Source organism: Meles meles, chromosome 15 (genome assembly GCF_922984935.1).
Source record: "Meles meles chromosome 15, mMelMel3.1 paternal haplotype, whole genome shotgun sequence".
In the NCBI taxonomy this organism is placed as follows: Eukaryota; Metazoa; Chordata; class Mammalia; order Carnivora; family Mustelidae; genus Meles; species Meles meles.
Window position 1 is genome coordinate 35608435 of NC_060080.1, and position 17955 is coordinate 35626389.

At 38.7% G+C, this 17955-nt stretch overlaps 1 protein-coding gene across 3 annotated transcripts in view; it reads right to left on the reverse strand.

Moving 5' to 3' along the window:
• NPHP1 (nephrocystin 1) overlaps positions 1-17955 on the reverse strand; it is a 59211-nt gene that overhangs the window by 16335 nt on the left and 24921 nt on the right. For all 3 annotated transcript variants that reach the window (XM_045979402.1, XM_045979401.1, XM_045979403.1), the window contains 5 exons: positions 9352-9426; positions 7025-7135; positions 5461-5543; positions 3146-3222; positions 1892-1991 (listed from right to left, as the gene is read on the reverse strand). In XM_045979402.1, coding sequence (XP_045835358.1) covers positions 1892-1991; positions 3146-3222; positions 5461-5543; positions 7025-7135; positions 9352-9426 — 446 coding nt within the window. The remainder of the gene's footprint in view (positions 1-1891; positions 1992-3145; positions 3223-5460; positions 5544-7024; positions 7136-9351; positions 9427-17955) is intronic.

The following is a 17955-nucleotide window of genomic DNA, read 5'->3' on the forward strand; positions in this document are numbered from 1 at the left end:
AATAGATAATACCAAGAATATGACTACTTGGAACTTTCATACATTACTGCTGGGAGTGTAAAATGCTATCGCCACTTTGGAAAACAGCTTGGCAGTTTTTTATAAAATTAGAAGGACACGAGATGACCCAGCAATCCTGCTCCTAGGTATTTACATCTCTGAGAAACAAAGTCAGATGGCCACACACAAAAAACTCATATGTAAATATTTAGAGTGGCTTTATACATAAATGCCCAAACTCAGAAACAACCCAGATGTCTGTCACTTAGTGAATGCACACATGCATCATGGTCCATCCATCAAATGGAATACTATTTAGAACAAAGAAGAACAACTTCTGCTACATGCAATGGCATGGATGACCCTCCAGCGCAGCAGTATGTGGGGTGAAGGCAGGCAGACTCAGTAGGCTACATACTGAATGACTCCATTTGTATGACATTCTGGAAAAGGCAAAACTGCTTGGAATACAAATGGCCAACAGACACATGAAAAAATATTCAGCATCACTTGGCATCAGGGAAATACAAATCAAAACCACAATGAGACACCACCTCACACAGGTCAGAATGTCTAAAGTTACCAAGTCAGGAAATGGCAGATGTTGGTAAGGATGTGGAGAAAGGGGAATCCTTTTGCATTGTTGGTGGGAATGGAAACTGTCCAGCCACTAAGGGAAACAGTATGGAGGGTCCTCAAAAGTTAAAAACAGAGCTTTCCTATGACCCAGGAATTGCACTACTGGGTATTCATCGCTGATTGAAAGGGGCACCTGCACCCTGATGTTTATAGCAACAATGTCCACAATAGCCAAACAATGGAAATGAACCCAGATGTTCATTGACAGATGAATGGATAAAGAAGATGTGGGTGTGTCTGGATGTGGTACATAAACAATGAATCTCAGAACACTGAAAAAAATTAAATTAAAACAAAAGAAAGAAATAAAAAGATGTGGTATGTATGTATATACAATGGAATATTGCTCTGCCATCAGGAAAGGAAATCTTACCATTTGCAACAACATGAAAAGAACTAGGGGGTGTTATGCTAAGCAAAATAAGTCAATCAGAGAAAGGCAATTACTGTACGATTTCACTCATATGTGGAATTTAGGAAACAAAACAGAGGATTATAGGGGAAGGGAGGGGGAAAAAATAAGACAAAATCAGAGAGGAAGACAACCATGAGAGACTCTTAACTACAGGAAACAAACCGAGGTTGCTGGAAGGGAGATGGGAAGGGGGATTGGGGGTAACTGGGGGACAGGCATTAAAGAGAGCACGTGATGTGATGAGCCCTGTGACGAGCATAGTTCCATGCAGCTGATAAATCACTAAACTCTACCTCTGAAACTAAAAAGTGAAAACTGAAAAACAAAAACCAAATGGCTGGGAAAGAAGACAGATGAGTGGCTGCCTGAGGCTGAGTCTGAGGAGTGGACCACAAAGGAGACAGCTGTTTATAGAGTGAAGGGAATGTTCTCCATCTTGGTTGTGGTGGTAGTTACACGACTGTATACATTGGTCAAGACTCAGAGAACTGTAAACCTAAAAAGATAAGTTTTATTGCATGTAAAATATACCTCAACTAACCTGATATTAAAAAAAAAAATTCCCTGACGATAGGATCATGGTTGTCAAGCTCAAATTAGCCAAGTTTCTCTACTATTTCTGACCAAATGTATCACTTGAGCTAACTAGTAAACAAAAGAGTAAGCTGATTTGAATTTTCCTACCATTCCATTTCTCTTCTGATCCTTGGCAGATGAATTAATGAGGAAAAAACTAACCGAAAAAAGATGACCATGCAGGAGGAGAAGCCAAAAGCAGAGATGGTCTATAAATGCTGAAGGACCTCAAGTTCACTGGCCAGGTGAGTGGGTACCAACCTCAACAAGTCTCTTGATCTTCTGTTCAAAGATCTCAGTTTTACTAGGAGTTGAGGTTGCCTTCTCATTGTCATCATCTGATGGAAAACACTCCCATGTGCTTTAAAAAAAAATAAAAAATAAATGTCAAAACTTGAAGTGCTTGAGACGGTGAGTATAATAAAACAACATACTTTTTACAATAAAACAAAGATTTGGGGTAAAAAAAAATCATAATTGTATGAAAAGGAGGAGTCCCTCACTGACTGAGCTGCTAACAAGATAAGGCATGGCATTAAAGCTTCCCGGCCTCCCTAAGGGTATCTGATTGGCCCCTGGAGCTACCACTACACCAGATGCATTGGCAGCATTGCTGCCAGATTTTATAGAGGGAAAAAGGGAGTTTAAAAAGCATACCCACAGGGGCACTTGGGTAGCTCAGTCATTAAGCGTCTGCCTTCTGTTCAGGTCGTGATCCTGGCACTCAGGTCATGATCCCAGGGTCCTGGGATCGAGCCCCGCATTGGGCTCCCTGCTCAGCGGGAAGCCTGCTTCTCCCTCTCCCACTCCCCCTGCTTGTATTCCCTCTCTCACTGTCTCTGTCAAATAAATAAATAAAATCCTAATTCTTTTTTTTTTTTTTAAAGCATGCCCAATTCCAGGTAGATCCAACTGCTTCTCAGGTCCCAAACCCTTTCCTGTTCCAAGAAGGTGGGACTGGCATTGCTAGGGCGGCAACACTGCTATGTGTTCCAAGTCATGAAACAAGGAGAGTCCCAAATCTGTCAGGAGCTGAGCTCTGCAAGGCAAGGATCGTTATCTGTCTTACTCTCCATTTTCCCATTATCTAGTACAGTGCCTGGCCAATGAATGTATTAAAAGATGCTCAATATTTGTGGAAGGTAACTTGGCATGTATACCATACACCACAATTTGAAATGTCTACCTCTTTTAACCCAGCAACAGGCAATCTGGGAATTAGTCTATGTCATTAATTCTGTGCCAGTTCCAAGTATCAGCCCATGTTCCAGGAGAAGAATTAATGAACAGTCCTCATGCTTTCCGATTTCCTACATTAAGAGTCTTGTATATGCTACCAAGAAAAGAAGCACTTAGGTAAAAATAATTAGGATTTTACTGTCAAATGACTTATTTTTAAAAATGTGAATTCAAGTGAAGAATTTAATATCTTTATTAGAATATAGCTCTCTTTGCTGCTGCATATTCTGTGTACTTTTTCAGGAAAGGAGAGAAAGCAATGCCTAATAGTTGTACCTCTTCTGGATACGGAAGGGTCCACTTCAATACCTTTTTCATAAGGGGTGCCACCATTCAAGAAGAGTTCATATGTTCTATGAAAGAATAGCAAAAACCACGTGTTTCCATTTTGAAACAATGAAATCAGTAGTGAAATATTTTTTTAGCATAGATAACATGCCCAGATATTTATTTGTCTCATTGGTAAATGAGAATGAAAGTTCTTGATTGCTCTAAATAAAGTTTTTTTCTTAACTTTGAACTGTAGAAAATACATTTTCCCCATTAAAATGAGAAAAAATAACTGATGGCATTAAAGTGCTTTGATTTTAATGACTTATGTTAATGAATGTATTAATGATATATTTTAAATATATTTTTCAAATATTTAAATAGCATAGAAATGATAAGTAAAAAAAACAAAACAGGGGCGTCTGGGTGGCTCAGTCAGTTCAGCATCTACCTTCTGCTCAGGTCATGATCTCATGGTCCTGGGATCGGCCTAGTGGAGTCAAGCTCCCTGCTCAGTGGTGAGTCTGCTTTTCCCTTTTCCCTTGCTGCTTCCTCTGCTCTTGCTCTCTCTCAAATAAATAAATAAAACCTTAAAAAAAAAAAAAAAACCCAAACCAAAAAACCCCTAAAACATCCCTCCCCACATCCCCTCTAGTCTGGTAAGGCCCTTGCCCTACCTTTTTCTATGCAAATGCAAACAAATATATAAACACAGTAAATCTCAAAATGGACACATTTTCTTTCAAAGTTGCATATTACCTAAGTATAGAAAGTAGAAGATAAAAGCCCTCTTCAATACCACTGTTACCTCCCTAGTTCTGTTCCTCAGAGGCAACCTCTGGGAACACTTTACACACGCCTGCCCACATATGCACACGAATACAGTTTTTCATGAACAAAAGTGGAGCCACAGTACACATACTATTCTGTAACTTGCTTTTTCCATATAATAATTTACACTGGAAATGTTTCTGTATCAATATATGGGCTTCTGCCTCACTTAGAAAAATAGCTGTGACTTCCCTTTTGGAAAGATGGAGTAGATTTCCTTTTCCCTCCTGCTAGGTACAGCTAAGAACCCTAGACATTCTTAAAAACAAAGCAAAACAAGACAAACTTAAATCACAAGCAGTCTGGACTTTTACATTCTGGGAGGGCCTGCCCCTCCCCCTCTCATGGGGATGATGTCGGAGCAGGACAAGTGGAGTCTGGACTTTCACCTCTGCCCTGTGGTAAAGAGGCCATGCCCACCCCTGGGGTGTAAGCAGAAGTTATAGAAGGCAGGGAACATTATCTCAATTAATCCTCATAATAACCCTTAAGGGTAGGAACTTTTACAATCTCCCATTCTGAAGGGAGGAAATTGGGGCTTGCAGGCAAGAAACCTGGAACCTGGCTTACAGTTAGACAGACAGAGCCAGGGGGCGCGTCCTGAATGGTATACTTCCAAACCTTGGATCTTAATTACCATCCTGATGACTTCCCATGTGTATCTCCTCTGTGAATTTCTCATTTATATCTTAGACTTAGATTTTTTGTATATGCCCATTTAAAAACTTGAACTGTCTTTTCCTTACTCATTTTTGAGAACCCATTTTATATAAGGGATAAAAATCTGACCATTATGTATATAACACAGATATTTGGTACCCATCTGCCTTTTGGTCTTGAATTTTAAATTCATTTACAGGGACTGCCATTACAATTTCAGTGTATCACCTATAGGAGAAAGGTAGAGTCACAGAGGACCTGGGGACCCTGGACTTAGCTTTCCCAGTCTTCGGAGACAATCAGGTTCTGTTTCGGCACTGTGAAATGTGCTAACACCATAGAAAATTACTGAAAAACATTTCCAGCAGAGAGTAAACAACTTTTATTATTTGTTTGATTTTTTTTTTTTTTGAAAGAGAGAGAGAGCGAGGGAGCGAGCAGGGGTGGGAGAGGAATAGAGGGAGAGGGAGAGAGAGAATCCCAAGCAGGCTCCAGGCTCCGAGCAAAGCCAGATGCAGGGCTCAGTCTCACCACCCTGAGTTCATGACCTGCGCCACAACCAAGTCAGATGGATGCTCAAACGATTGAACCACCTAGGGTCCCCTAGGTAAACGTCTTTTAAAATACCTATTCTGTAAGTGGCATTTCTTCCTCTTTAAGATGACCCTGTTCATGCTGTTCTCATATATCACTCAAAGAACATTAAAACTTTTCCCCCAAGTTTTTGAAATGCTAACTCATTATACACTCTGCAAACCTGATATATCCAGATTCTAAATAATGAATTTCTACAAAATTATTCATTTGGAAGGAATATATAGGCAACTTACTTCGCTGGAATAGGAATTCCACTGGCATCAAAAAGTTTAAGAAACACCCAGCCACAACTTAGTTCTCCTCTTTCACCGGTTGACTAGGAAATAAACAGGCATATACAACTTAATACGTGAACCAGTCGAATTTAAAAGCACATACCAAGTCCTTTAAAGGGAACAAAATTCGCATTCACTTCTAGGACTAAAAAATTCTTCACAAGAAAATAAAGTGAAACACAGTGGGTCCCATTTTCCTTGCCAGCCGGATGGCAAAGGTAGTATGTAAAGTGAAAATCCTATCTTGTCAAATTACTTTTGAAAATCCCGGGGCACCTGGGTGGCTCAGTGGGTTAAAGCCTCTGCCTTCAGCTTGGGTCGTGGTCCCAGTGTCCTGGGATCGAGCCCCACATCGGGCTCTCTGCTCTGTGGGGTGTCTGCTTCCTCCTCTCTCTCTGCCTGCCTCTCAGCTTGCTTGTGATCTCTGTCTGTCCAATAAATAAATAAAATCTAAAAAAAAAAGAAAGAAAGAAAGAAAGAAAGAAAGAAAGAAAGAAAGAAAGAAAATCCCTTAAACCTGACAATGTGGCAACTGCTGCTATTGTTTCTTGAATGATATAAACATTCTGTGGAATGATCTAAACCACATCAGTACTACAAGGGACTATGCAGCTCTGTCTCAGTGAGAGATGGAATGCACAGATTAAATCATTTTTAATTTTTTAATCATCCATCAGAGATTTATCTCTACCTACTGGAGGCCCCTGGGGACTTAGTTGGGGCCCTGCTCCCCTCTCCTGTCCTACCCACCCATAACACAGATGGGTGTATCTGCCTTAAAGAAATGAAAGGATGGTGTAATACTATTAATAGCAGTTGGTTTTCTGGGTCACCTTGAGGCCAAGCATATATACTACACCTAGCAAGGTATTATTAGAATGTGGAGACATTGAATTACTATGATGTCAAGTAGGTGAAGATGATTAAGAGCACGTTTATCATGCCAAGCACTGAACAACGTACAGAACTCTGAATCACTATATTGTATGCCTGAAACTAATACAACACTGTATGTTAATTATACTGGAATTAAAATAAAAGACTTAATAAAATAAAAATAACTATCATAGACCCTCCTGGTTCAACTGTTTATATGACATGAGTTAATCCAATTTTCTGGTGCTCCCTTTATAAAAATCACCATTCTGACAAGTCTCTTAATTAGAGCTGTCAGCCACAAGGTTAAGGATACCCTGACCCTCTAGGACAGTGGTAAAACACCGTGGGAGTGCCACTGAACATCTCTCATCACTTTCTGCAAAGTCTCATCCTTTTCAAATCTTCATTCTTTAAAAGCACTGAAGTTCCCTCAAGCTATACATATAAACAAATATACTTTTATTGTAAGTGCTACTGAGAAAGCAGCACTATGTATAAACTAGAACCACAATTCCCATTCCTCAAGAGATTAAAATTTTATTACACATAAAAGCCTCAATTATTTTACTTGTAAATATAGACTTTTTTTTTTAACTTCCCTTTCACTGATATGTTAGAAAGCTTTATCTTTCAACTGACATACATTGCGAATATAAGAAATTCCAAGTTCAAATAATATTCCAAGATCTGGAGATGAAGAATTGGATCTGATAAAACAATCGCCATCGAGCAAGCAAGGCAAGATGCCAGTAACCTGGAACAATAAAGAAATCAAAGTTACGAATAAAAATTTAAAATGGGAGGGAGGTTTCAGCTCTACTCATTTGTGCATAGTTTATACTTTGCATCATAATAATGGTCCTTTTAAAGGAAACAGAGTGCAGATGGATGGGATCCATCCACACCAATAATTTTACATTTAAAAAATTTAAGTTTTGGGCGCCTGGGTGGCTCAGTGGGTTAAGCATCTGCTTTCTGCTCAGATCATAATCTCAGGGTCCTGGGATCCAGTCCCGCATCGGGCTCTCTGCTCAGCAGGGAGCCTGCTTCCCCCTCTCTCACTCTCTGCCTGCCTCTCTGCCTACTTGTAATCTCTGTCTGTCAAATAAATAAATAAATAAATAAATAAATAAATAAAATCTTTTTTTTTTTTTTTTAAAGATTCTATTTATTCATTTGACAGAGATCACAAGTAGGGAGAGAGGCAGGCAGAGAGAGAGAGAGAGAGGAGGAAGCAGGCTCCCTGCCAAGCAGAGAGCCCGATGCGGGGCCCGATCCCAGGACCCTGGGATCATGACCTGAGCGAAAGGCAGAGGCGTTAAGCCACTCAGCCACCCAGGCGCCCAAATAAATAAAATCTTTTAAAAAAAATTTAAGTTTTGTGTTGAGGGAAATACCTTTATCTTCATTCACTCTTTGGTGAGAATAGAGGCTAGTGTGAAACACGTACAGTACCTGAGTCTGCAGAGGTGTTATAAAAATAGTTTGCATATATAATATTTATATTAACCCTTGTTTTTTGTAAACAGAACCAAAACTGAAGACTTCATACACACATTTGCTCAACTTTTCTAAGGTGTGCCTTGCAAATTTTCCTTTCCTTTCTCTTTCGCTCATTCCTTTTCCTCTCTCTGGACAACCACACCCCCTCTGTCTTGCCTATAAAATCCTCCCCAGCCCTCAAAGTCTGGTTTCTCTTCTACAAAACCTTCCCTGAGCCTGAGGATTGGAATTAAGGTCACCCTCCCCTGCGCTTTCATAACCCTTGGGAGTCCCGCAACCATGACATTTTGCCCTTGTGGTGGTTATCAACACACCCCACCCCCACAGGGCCATTCTAAGGATTAAATGAGATCATACATCATGCCCAGGAGGCCGTACCACCATGCCTGTCACGTGGACACAGCTCCATAAACACAGGCTATTGTTATTACAGCCATATATGTTTCTTCTCTACCAACATGTAAGTTCCCACAGTACCTAGGAAGAATGTCTTGCACCTAACAGATGCTTAATTTCCCTCAAAAAGGAACTATTTCTTAATATTTATTCTTTCAGTTTGTTTTCACATCCAGAAAAAAATTAGAAAATTCAACCCTAAATGCTTCATATACACAGAGATGCACCATCAGAACTGTGAGGCGTTGTGCCGAGATACAAGCAGTAGGGCGCTTAGATCAAACTGCACTTTCAGGAGATGTGCGATAGGCAAGTGTGGGCACGTGCAGCACACACGCCGGGTGGCTGGGCCTCCTCTATGCCCTGCGCCCTCTCTTTGAACCCCTACTGCTTGAAGATCTTCAGATGCAGTAAGAGAAATGTTCATGGAGGATTTTTAGGGTGCAGTGCCCCAAGGGAATTAGTCATGGGAAATGAATACTAAAGTCATGAAATTTTAGAGGTAGGAAAAAAGTAAAGTAAAATAAAACAGAGACAATATTATAACAAGAACATCCAGATATCAAATCTTCATGTTCACATACATCTATGTCATAGAGACTCTGAGGTTTGAAGTCACCTAACCTCATTCCAGTCTTTTTTTTGTTCCAGGCTTGACAGTGCCTGGATATAATGTACCAGCCCCGGGCGTCACCCTTGAGTTTATCCGAAGAAAGCCCAGCTTTCATTAGCACGGTTGATTTCATTTGTGAAAAACACTTCCTAAATTTATCTCTCTGTTTTCATTTTCATCAGGGGACATTTCCTAGAATTGAACCCCGAAATCCACGGAATGAGATGATTCATAAGAATTATTACTCGGATGAGTCAGAAACAAAAGTAATTTTTATGAAAGTCTTCAAAGAATATTAATCTAAAGATTCAAATCTGGCCCCATATATTCTGTGCTTAACATAAACACGTTATTTCAGGGATACACATGGACAGCTTTAGCTTCAGAAATTAATTGCCTATCACTTAACAGGTAAAAGACGTTCACGTTTCATTCCATTCTCTTAGCAGATTCCTTACCTGGGGAGAAAAGGTCCACGTTTTGGGCTTTTTAGGTTGCCATGTGGCTCTGACTGTGTGGATATTGCTCAGAACCTGAAATGAGATTTCCTTATTAGAGATGATGTTGTATAGAGCACTGTAAAACATCCTCACTTCTAGGAGTGCCTGGGCGGCTGGGTAGGTTAGGCGTCTGACTTCTGATTTGGGGTCGGGTCATGATTGTAGGGTCCTGGAATCAAGCCCTGAGTTCCATGCTTGGGTGGGGATGGTCTGCTTGAAGATTTTTCTCCATCTCCCTCTGTCCCTCCCCTTGCCGTCTAAAATAAATTTTAAAAAATTTAAAAAGAAAAAAACCCAAACTGGTCACCACTTCTACATCCCAAACAGTTAACACTGAACAGGCCACATACTGCGCAGAGCAGAGGGCCTCCAGGGGGTTCCTTCACTTCTTAGTTTGTGCAACTCTGTGACTATTTTCTTTTTACATCAAGGACACACAGAACTTTAAAATGAGTAACAAAAAGCTGTTGTGGCACTAATTTATAAAGTAACAAAAGAACTGATAAATTCAGACTCAGATCTTGGCACTAGTAATAAATTATAGTAAGTGGAATACTTACTATCTGGAACAGGTTTATCAGAAAAGGAAGTGAAATTCCAGATACAAATGACCTTTTAAGAAATGTGACCCAGAAGAGCATTTTATGGTAGCCCATCACCCTGCAACTGAGGACAGATAATGCTGATAATAGCCCAGGTATACAGCCTCAGTTTTCTTCAAGATCTCCAGCCACATACGTTATATTCTTCCTGAGACTTATCTCTTGTAAAATGCTACTGTAAGTCAGTCCTACAACGTATAAAAAGCAATGAAATACAAAAGCAGCAAAAACTGAAGAGTTCAAATTCCACAAAGATACGGCTAAAATTGCCATCTTCCAAAGAAATAGAAAACATAAATTTTTTATTTTATTTTATTTAAGTTTACCCATTCATTTTAACTAATCTCTACACCCAATATGAGGCTTGAACTCATGACACCAGTATCAAAAGTTGCATGCTCTTCTTCTTCTTTCTTTTTTTTTTTTTAAAGATTTTATTTATTTATTTGACAGAGAGAGAGAGATCACAAGTAGGCAGAGAGGCAGGCAGGGAGAGAGGGGGAAGCAGGCTCCCTGCTGAGCAGAGAGCCTGACCCTGAGATCATGACCCAAGCCAAAGGCAGAGGTTTAACCCACTGAACCACCCAGGTGCCCCAAAAGTTGCATACTCTTCTAACTGAGCCAGCCAAGTGCCCCTACAATTTTTACTTTAGGTAACAGTATTTTAGTATAGCACTGTTAAAACTAAGCTTTAAAAATAAGTCGATAGGGGCACCTGGGTGGCTCAGTTGGTTAAGTGACTGCCTTTGGCTCAGTTCATGATCCTGGAGTCCTGAGATTGAGTCCCGCATCAGGCTCCCTGCTCAGCAGGGAGTCTGCTTCTTCCTCTAACCCTTCTCCTTCTCATGCTCTCTCTCTCATTCTCTCTCAAATAAATAAATAAAATCTTTTAAAAAATAAGTAGACATCGTTTCTACTTATGAGTCCTATGAGTTCAGATTAAAATCACTGCCCTCTATGTCCCTGTTGGTAGGCAACTAGGATTATCTTGTGGGCAGCAGAGTTGTTTTCCAAAAAAGAAAGCCCTCATTTCTTTCATATATATATATATATATATAAATATAAATATATATATATAAATATATATATATATGAAATATATATATATGAAATATATATATTTATATAATACATATATTATATAAATATATATATGAAAGAAATATATATATTTACATATATATGTAAAATATAAGTTTATATATAGATAAACTAATATATATAGGAATTTATTTAAACTCTTCCTAAAACAATATATATTCTCAGCCTGGACTCTTGGAGTACAAACTTGTTTTGATTATTACCTGGTATTCAGTATAAGACTGTATCTTAACTACTCTAAGGTTCCTCTTAGTTTTTCAGGAAGTGTTTCCCACTTCTTATAATCAAAAAGTCCTTTGCAATCATTGAAACTGAGATCTCACACTATCTCTGCTTTTCTCTTTCCAACTTGGGGAATTCTGATTTTGATTCAGGAGAAGCTTCTTCTGCTTGACAGTTTTACATCTCTCTTGACTTACAGACACTGAGAGCTAAAGAGGACTTAGTCCAAATACCTCAACATACATTTGAGAAAACTGCAGGTAGACGGGGTGAATGACTGGCTCAGAATCTCTGTTTTCTGCATAAAACCAGAACTCAAAGGATGAGGCAATCAAGGACTCAAAAAGTTTAGAACTTCCGCTTAGTAAACTGCATTAAGAATACATAAGGACGGGGCGCCTGGGTGGCTTAGTGGGTTAAAGCCTCTGCCTTCGGCTCAGGTCATGGTTCCAGCGTCCTGGGCATCGGGCTCTCTGCTCAGCCGGGAGCCTGCTTCCTCCTTCCTCTCTGCCTACTTGTGATCTCTCTCTCTCTGTCAAATAAGTAAATAAAATCTTAAAAAAAAAAAAAGAATACATAAGGACTCCCAATCAAGATGGCACGCTGAATTTATGCTTTAACATAGCTGCTCTGCTCCAAACATAAAGGAGTGGTGCTTAAAGAGACAGAGTAGCACTCAATGTAAGGTGAATACGTCAGTGGACCACATACAGATAGAAAACAGAAAACAGGGAAAAGAAAGTTGCAGAGGGTACAAGGAAATGATGCCATTTTGTAAGGCATGAGAATACTAAAAATTAGACTGTATAAAATTAATAAAATAAAATTCAGGATATGGAAGTTTGAGGAAAGCAAAAGGATATGGGAGGAGTATACTGAGGGTTTCAATCGTACTTGCAGCATTTATTTTTAAATTAATAGACTATTTTTAAAGAAAAGTCTTAAGCTTACAGAAAAATTGAGCAGAAAGCACTTATTTCTTTGTTTTAAAAGTCAGAGTATATATTACAAACTGCGGGGCTTCAACAGAACTAGGTGATAAGGCTATGGGTGTCTGTTATGTCATTCTTTGCAAACTGCTATATTGAAATAGATCATTTTTTTAAAAAAGATTTTATTTATTGATTTGACAGAGAGAGAGAGAGCACAAGCACGGGGAGGCATAGGAGAGGGAGAAGCAGGCTCCTTGCTGAGCAGGGAGTCAGATGCAGGACTCAATCCTAGGCCCTTGACCCAAGCCAAAGGCAGATGCCTAACCGTCTGAGCCACCTAGGGGCCTGAAATAGTTCATATTTTAAAAAATACTGCTAATTCCAATAAAAATAAGATGGAGTATAAAACTGATATAAAAGGAAACAAGGAAACAAATTGGAAAATTATAATGTCCCAAAATAAGAAAGATTCTAAATATGAGATTTAGGCTTGTGTTCTATTTCTCTTATTATTGGCAAAACAGATGGGTAATCAGTTAATGTATTATTTCTTAATAGGTACTGAAGGGTTTCCAATTTATTTTTTCAAAAGGGTGAAATACACAATGGTGGTATGTCTGAAATGTGTCAAACATATCAGACAAGTTAAAAGAAACATACAGTGAACTCCCTTACACTCATCACCTAGATTCTACCATTAACATTTTACTGTACTCGCTTTAACACATATATCATCTATCATCTGTCCATCCTTCAATTCATCTTATTTTTATTTTATTTATTTTTTTTAAGGATTTTATTTATTTACTTGACAGAGAGAGAGATCACAAGTAGGCAGAGAGAGAGAGAGGAGGAAGCAGGCTCCCCGCTGAGCAGAGAGCCCGACGCGGGGCTCGATCCCAGGACCCTGGGATCATGACCTGAGCCGAAGGTAGAGGCTTTAACCCACTGAGCCACCCAGGCGCCCCTATTTTATTTTTTTTTAAGAAGGCTGGAGCCCAACAAGAGGCCTGAACCCACGACCCTAAGATCAAGACCTGAGCTGAAATCAAGAGTCAAGACACGTACCCCACTGAGTCACGCAGGCTTCCTCATCTCATTTTTTGATGCATTGAAACCTGCAGACATTAGTAAACTTCTCCCTAAATTAGCATGCATATCATAACTCGAGTTCATGATTTATTCACTTTTTAATGTAAAATTTGATATAATGAAATGTACAAGACTTAGTTTTATTTTATATGTAATGCCCAATAAGGAAACATGAAAGCAGACTGGCTAGGAATCATAGGTCCTGAAGAATGACTCGGTGAGTGCTGTCAATGGAGGCCTAGTGAGGAGCCTGAACTTCTACTAGGGCTCTGAAGTCAGGAAGCACATTGTCCCCCTAGGGGTGTGAACAGAAGCCAAGTGGGGAATCTGGACTTTCATTCTCACTTGGAGTAGTGAGGTGGCACCACCTTCCCTTGACAGCATGGTGTCAGAAGCGTGCTAAAGTGAAAATTAAAATAAGATCCAGAAACTCCTAATACCCACAATGTCCAAGAGCCAATAAGAAAAAAAAACAAAAAAAAACAAAAAAAACTCATCATACCATGAATCAGGAAAATCTCAACTTGAATGCGAAAAGACAATCAACAGACACCAACACTGAAATGACTGCGAAAAGACAAATGTTGGAATTACCTGACAAGCATTTTAAAGCAGACACTGAAAAATACTTCAGTGAGCAACTATAGACATGTCTGAAAAAATGTAAAATACAGAAGAAACACAAAGTGTCAAGAAAGAAATAAGGAAATCTCAACAAGAAATAGAAGATAAAATGAAGAACCAAGTGGAAATTCTAGAACTGAAAAATATAATAACAACAGTTAAAAACACACAGGTGTACAAACATACAACTCGCTGGATAGACTCAAATGCTGAATAAAAAAGAGAGAAAAGAATCAGTGAACTTGAAGATAGGAAAATAGAAATTATGCATTCTGAACAACTAGGATAAAATCGATGGAAAAAACTAAATAGAGCCCCAGGAACCGGTGGGACTATAATGAAAGATCTTACATTCATGTCATCAGAGTCCTAGAAAAGAGTCTGGAGCTAGGAAAGTGTTCAAGAAAATAATGGCTAAAATATCCCCAAGTTTGGCAAAGGACACAATCCTACAGTTCAAGAAGCTGAGCAAAACTTAAACAGGATAAACCCAAGAAATCCATGCCCAAGGACAAGTACAAAAACTAAACACACATTTCTTGAAAGCAGTGAGAAATAACAGATAGATTTACCAACAGGGAAACACATTCTAGTGACAGTGGATTTCCCATCAGAAACCACAGAAGGAAGTGGAACAATATTTCTCAAGTGCTTAAAAAAAAAAAAGCCATAATTCCATATCCAGTGAAAATATTCTTCAGGAATGAAAGGGAAACAAACATTCCTGGATAAAGAAAAACGAAGAGAAATTGTAGCTGACATAAAGAATGGTTAAAGGGAATTCTCTACACAGGATATGATCTTTGAACATCAGGAAGGAAGGAAGGAAGGAAGAACAATGAAAAGAGTAAAAGTGACGGTAAATACCCTCTAGAGTGTTCTAAATTACGAGTATTAGAGTATTCTAAACTATGCTTAGTTGTTGAAATAAATACAATACTGTGTGATGTGGTGGTCAGTGTATGTCGTGTTTTAATAACGATGCTTTTTAAATGGAACTAGGGAAGCCCTCTTAAGTAAATAGCAATGAGTATTTATGTAACTATTAAATATCTTCTAAAATTTGTCCATTGGAAATCCGATATAAATTAGTTACATAAATTCACTTCTATTATTTTTAAATGAATCACTTCTATTATTCTGATTTGTTATTTAAATAAAATTTCAGTCTTTAGGTTCTTCATAGGAAGAGCTAAAGTGAAGTATCAAACCAGATCTGAGCAAAGACGGCAATTCATCTTTTCTTGGTCATTGATGACACCTACTGGCTTCTTAGTGGCAGTGGCTTTGTACAGGGCATGTAGAAATAAGGGAGGGATCACTATAATGGCACAAGTACAGAAAGAAAGAAAGAAAGAAAGAAAGAAAGAAAGAAAGAAAGAAAGAAAGAAAGGCAGGCAGGCACTGGGAGCAGGAAGTATACTCAGCATGCGCAAAGCTAAACCCACAAACTCCTCCAAACCTGATACGCTCTTGATGTTCCTATCTCATTGAATGTCACGGCCATCCACCCAGATGTGGTCATGATGGACACCCCACTCTTCATCACCCACCATTTCCAAGCCATTACCAAATTGTGGTTTTTACAGTCTAAATATCCTTCTGGCCATAGTTCTCCTCTCCATTTCTACCTCCCTAGTCTAAGTTGTTAGCCTCATATCTCATCTGTCCACATGTGACATGTTCTATGTATGTTCTAAGTGCTTTACTGGTTATATTAACTCATTTCATCCTCACAGGGGCCCCAAGAGATGTGTGCCAGATGTCAAAGGGGAAAGAGCAAGGCCAAGTAATCTGGTCAGGGTCTTACACCAGGCTGGTGGAACCACGGTTAAACTGGGGCAAAGGGCTCCAGATTTTGGTTTTGGTTTTTTTTTGGAGACAACATTGCTGCCTTCTGACTGCCACACTTTGCCATAGCCCCTAAATGGTCTACTCATATCTCTTCTGGACCCCCTCTAATTCATCTCCAAAGAAGAGCCAGAAATACTCCTAAAGCATAAATCTAAAACTATATCACTTCCTCCAACGACTTTCCCTGTTTTTAGGAGAAAGACAAAACTCCCTCACATCATGCCTTACACTGTCTTACACTGCGCTCCTTCCTGACATCTCCCATTTCATTCCGTCCTATACTTCCCCTTGTTCTCTCCACTTGGCCACACTGGCCTTCCCTAAGTCGTTTCCCACTAAGGCCTTTGCTTGTGCTGCTCCTTTGGCCAGGTTCGCACTCCCTTTTCCCTTCACCCTCTTAAGGCCTATTCATCCCTAGATCTCAACCCAAGCATCATCTTCTCTGGAGGGAACTTATACTAACAATTTGAAAATTCTTTTCTAATGTAACTAGAATTGTAAATTTCCACCTAAGCAATGCTTTATCAACACTCCACAAATTATGTGACACGTTTTCCCTTTTTGTTCAGCTCCATTATTTTCTGATTTCCCTGGAAACTTCCTTTTAATCCATTAATTTCCAAGTATTTAAGGATTTTTTTCAGTTATCTTTCTGTGACTGATTTCTAATTCAATTCCATGCAATCAAAGACGATTCATTGCATGATTTCAATTCTTTTAAATTTGTTCAGGGCCATCTTTCTTGGCGAATGTTCCACAAGCACTTGAAAGAATGAGTATTTTACTATTTTGGGGTGAACTGCTGTACAAATGTTTATTAGATCCAGTTTGTCGATGGTGTTAATTCAGTTCTATATACTTACTAATTTTCTGTTTGCTTGTCCCACAGTTTCCTGAGAGAGAAGTGTTAAGTTTTCAACTATAACTATGGCTTTGCCTGTTTCTCCTTTCAGTTTATCAAGTTTTACTTCATGTATTTTGAAGCTCTAATATTAGGTATATACATATTTAGAATTATTATGTCCTCTTGTTGAACTGTCTCTTTTATCATGTAATGTGTTTCTTTATTCCTGCTAATTTTCCTTGTTCCGAATATTACTATCTTTTTGAATTGTCTACCCTTTTCATCCTTCTCCTTTTAACCTGCCTATATTTATTATATTTAAGGTGGGTTTCTTATACATATATAGAAACGGATCTCTCTACATATACATATATAGTTGGCTCTCTCTCACTGTGATTTTAACTTGCATTTCCTTGAGGACTTCTTATATGTTATATACATATCTTTTTTTTTTTTTAAAGATTATTTATTTATTTATTTATTTGACAGAGAGAGATCACAAGTAAGCAGAGAGGCAGGCAGAGAGAGAGAGAGAGAGAGAGAGAGGAGGAAGCAGGTTCCCTGACGAGCAGAGAGCCAGATAGAGGACTCGATCCCAGGACCCTGAGATCATGACCTGAGCTGAAGGCAGAGGCTTAACCCACTGAGCCACCCAGGCGCCCTGTTATATACATATCTTTTTATGTCTCTTAGTTTTTGATATATTTGTTTAAGTGCCAGTTCTCAAGTCTTCTGCCAATTTAAAAAACTGAGTTGTCTTTTTTTCCTTGGACATCCTTGATTTGTTCCTGATCTTAGGGGAAATTATTCAAAATTTCACCAGGCAGTATGATGATGTCAGCTTTAGTTTTCTCTTATTGCCCTTTACCAATTTGAGGAAGTTTTCTTCTGTTCCTGCTTTGTTGAGAATTTTTTAAAAATCATGAATGGGTACTGAAATTTGTCAAATGCCTTTTCTATATCTTTTGAGAGGAGCACGTAACTTTTCTACATTAATTCTGTTAATATGGCAAATTACAATGATTTATTTTCAAGTGTTAAATGTTGGTTACACAAGTATGTACAACTGAATTCCTGAAATAAACTCTAATTAGTCATGATACAGTGTCCTTTTTATATATTGCTAGATTCAATGTGCTGATATTTTGTTTAGGGTTTTAGTGTCTACATTCATGAGGGATACTGCTCTTATAATTTCCCTTTCTTATAATGTCTTGTGATGTTTTGGTATCATGTTTTTCCTGGCCTTATAAAATGAGTTGGGAAGCATTTCCTCTTTATCTGTTCTTTG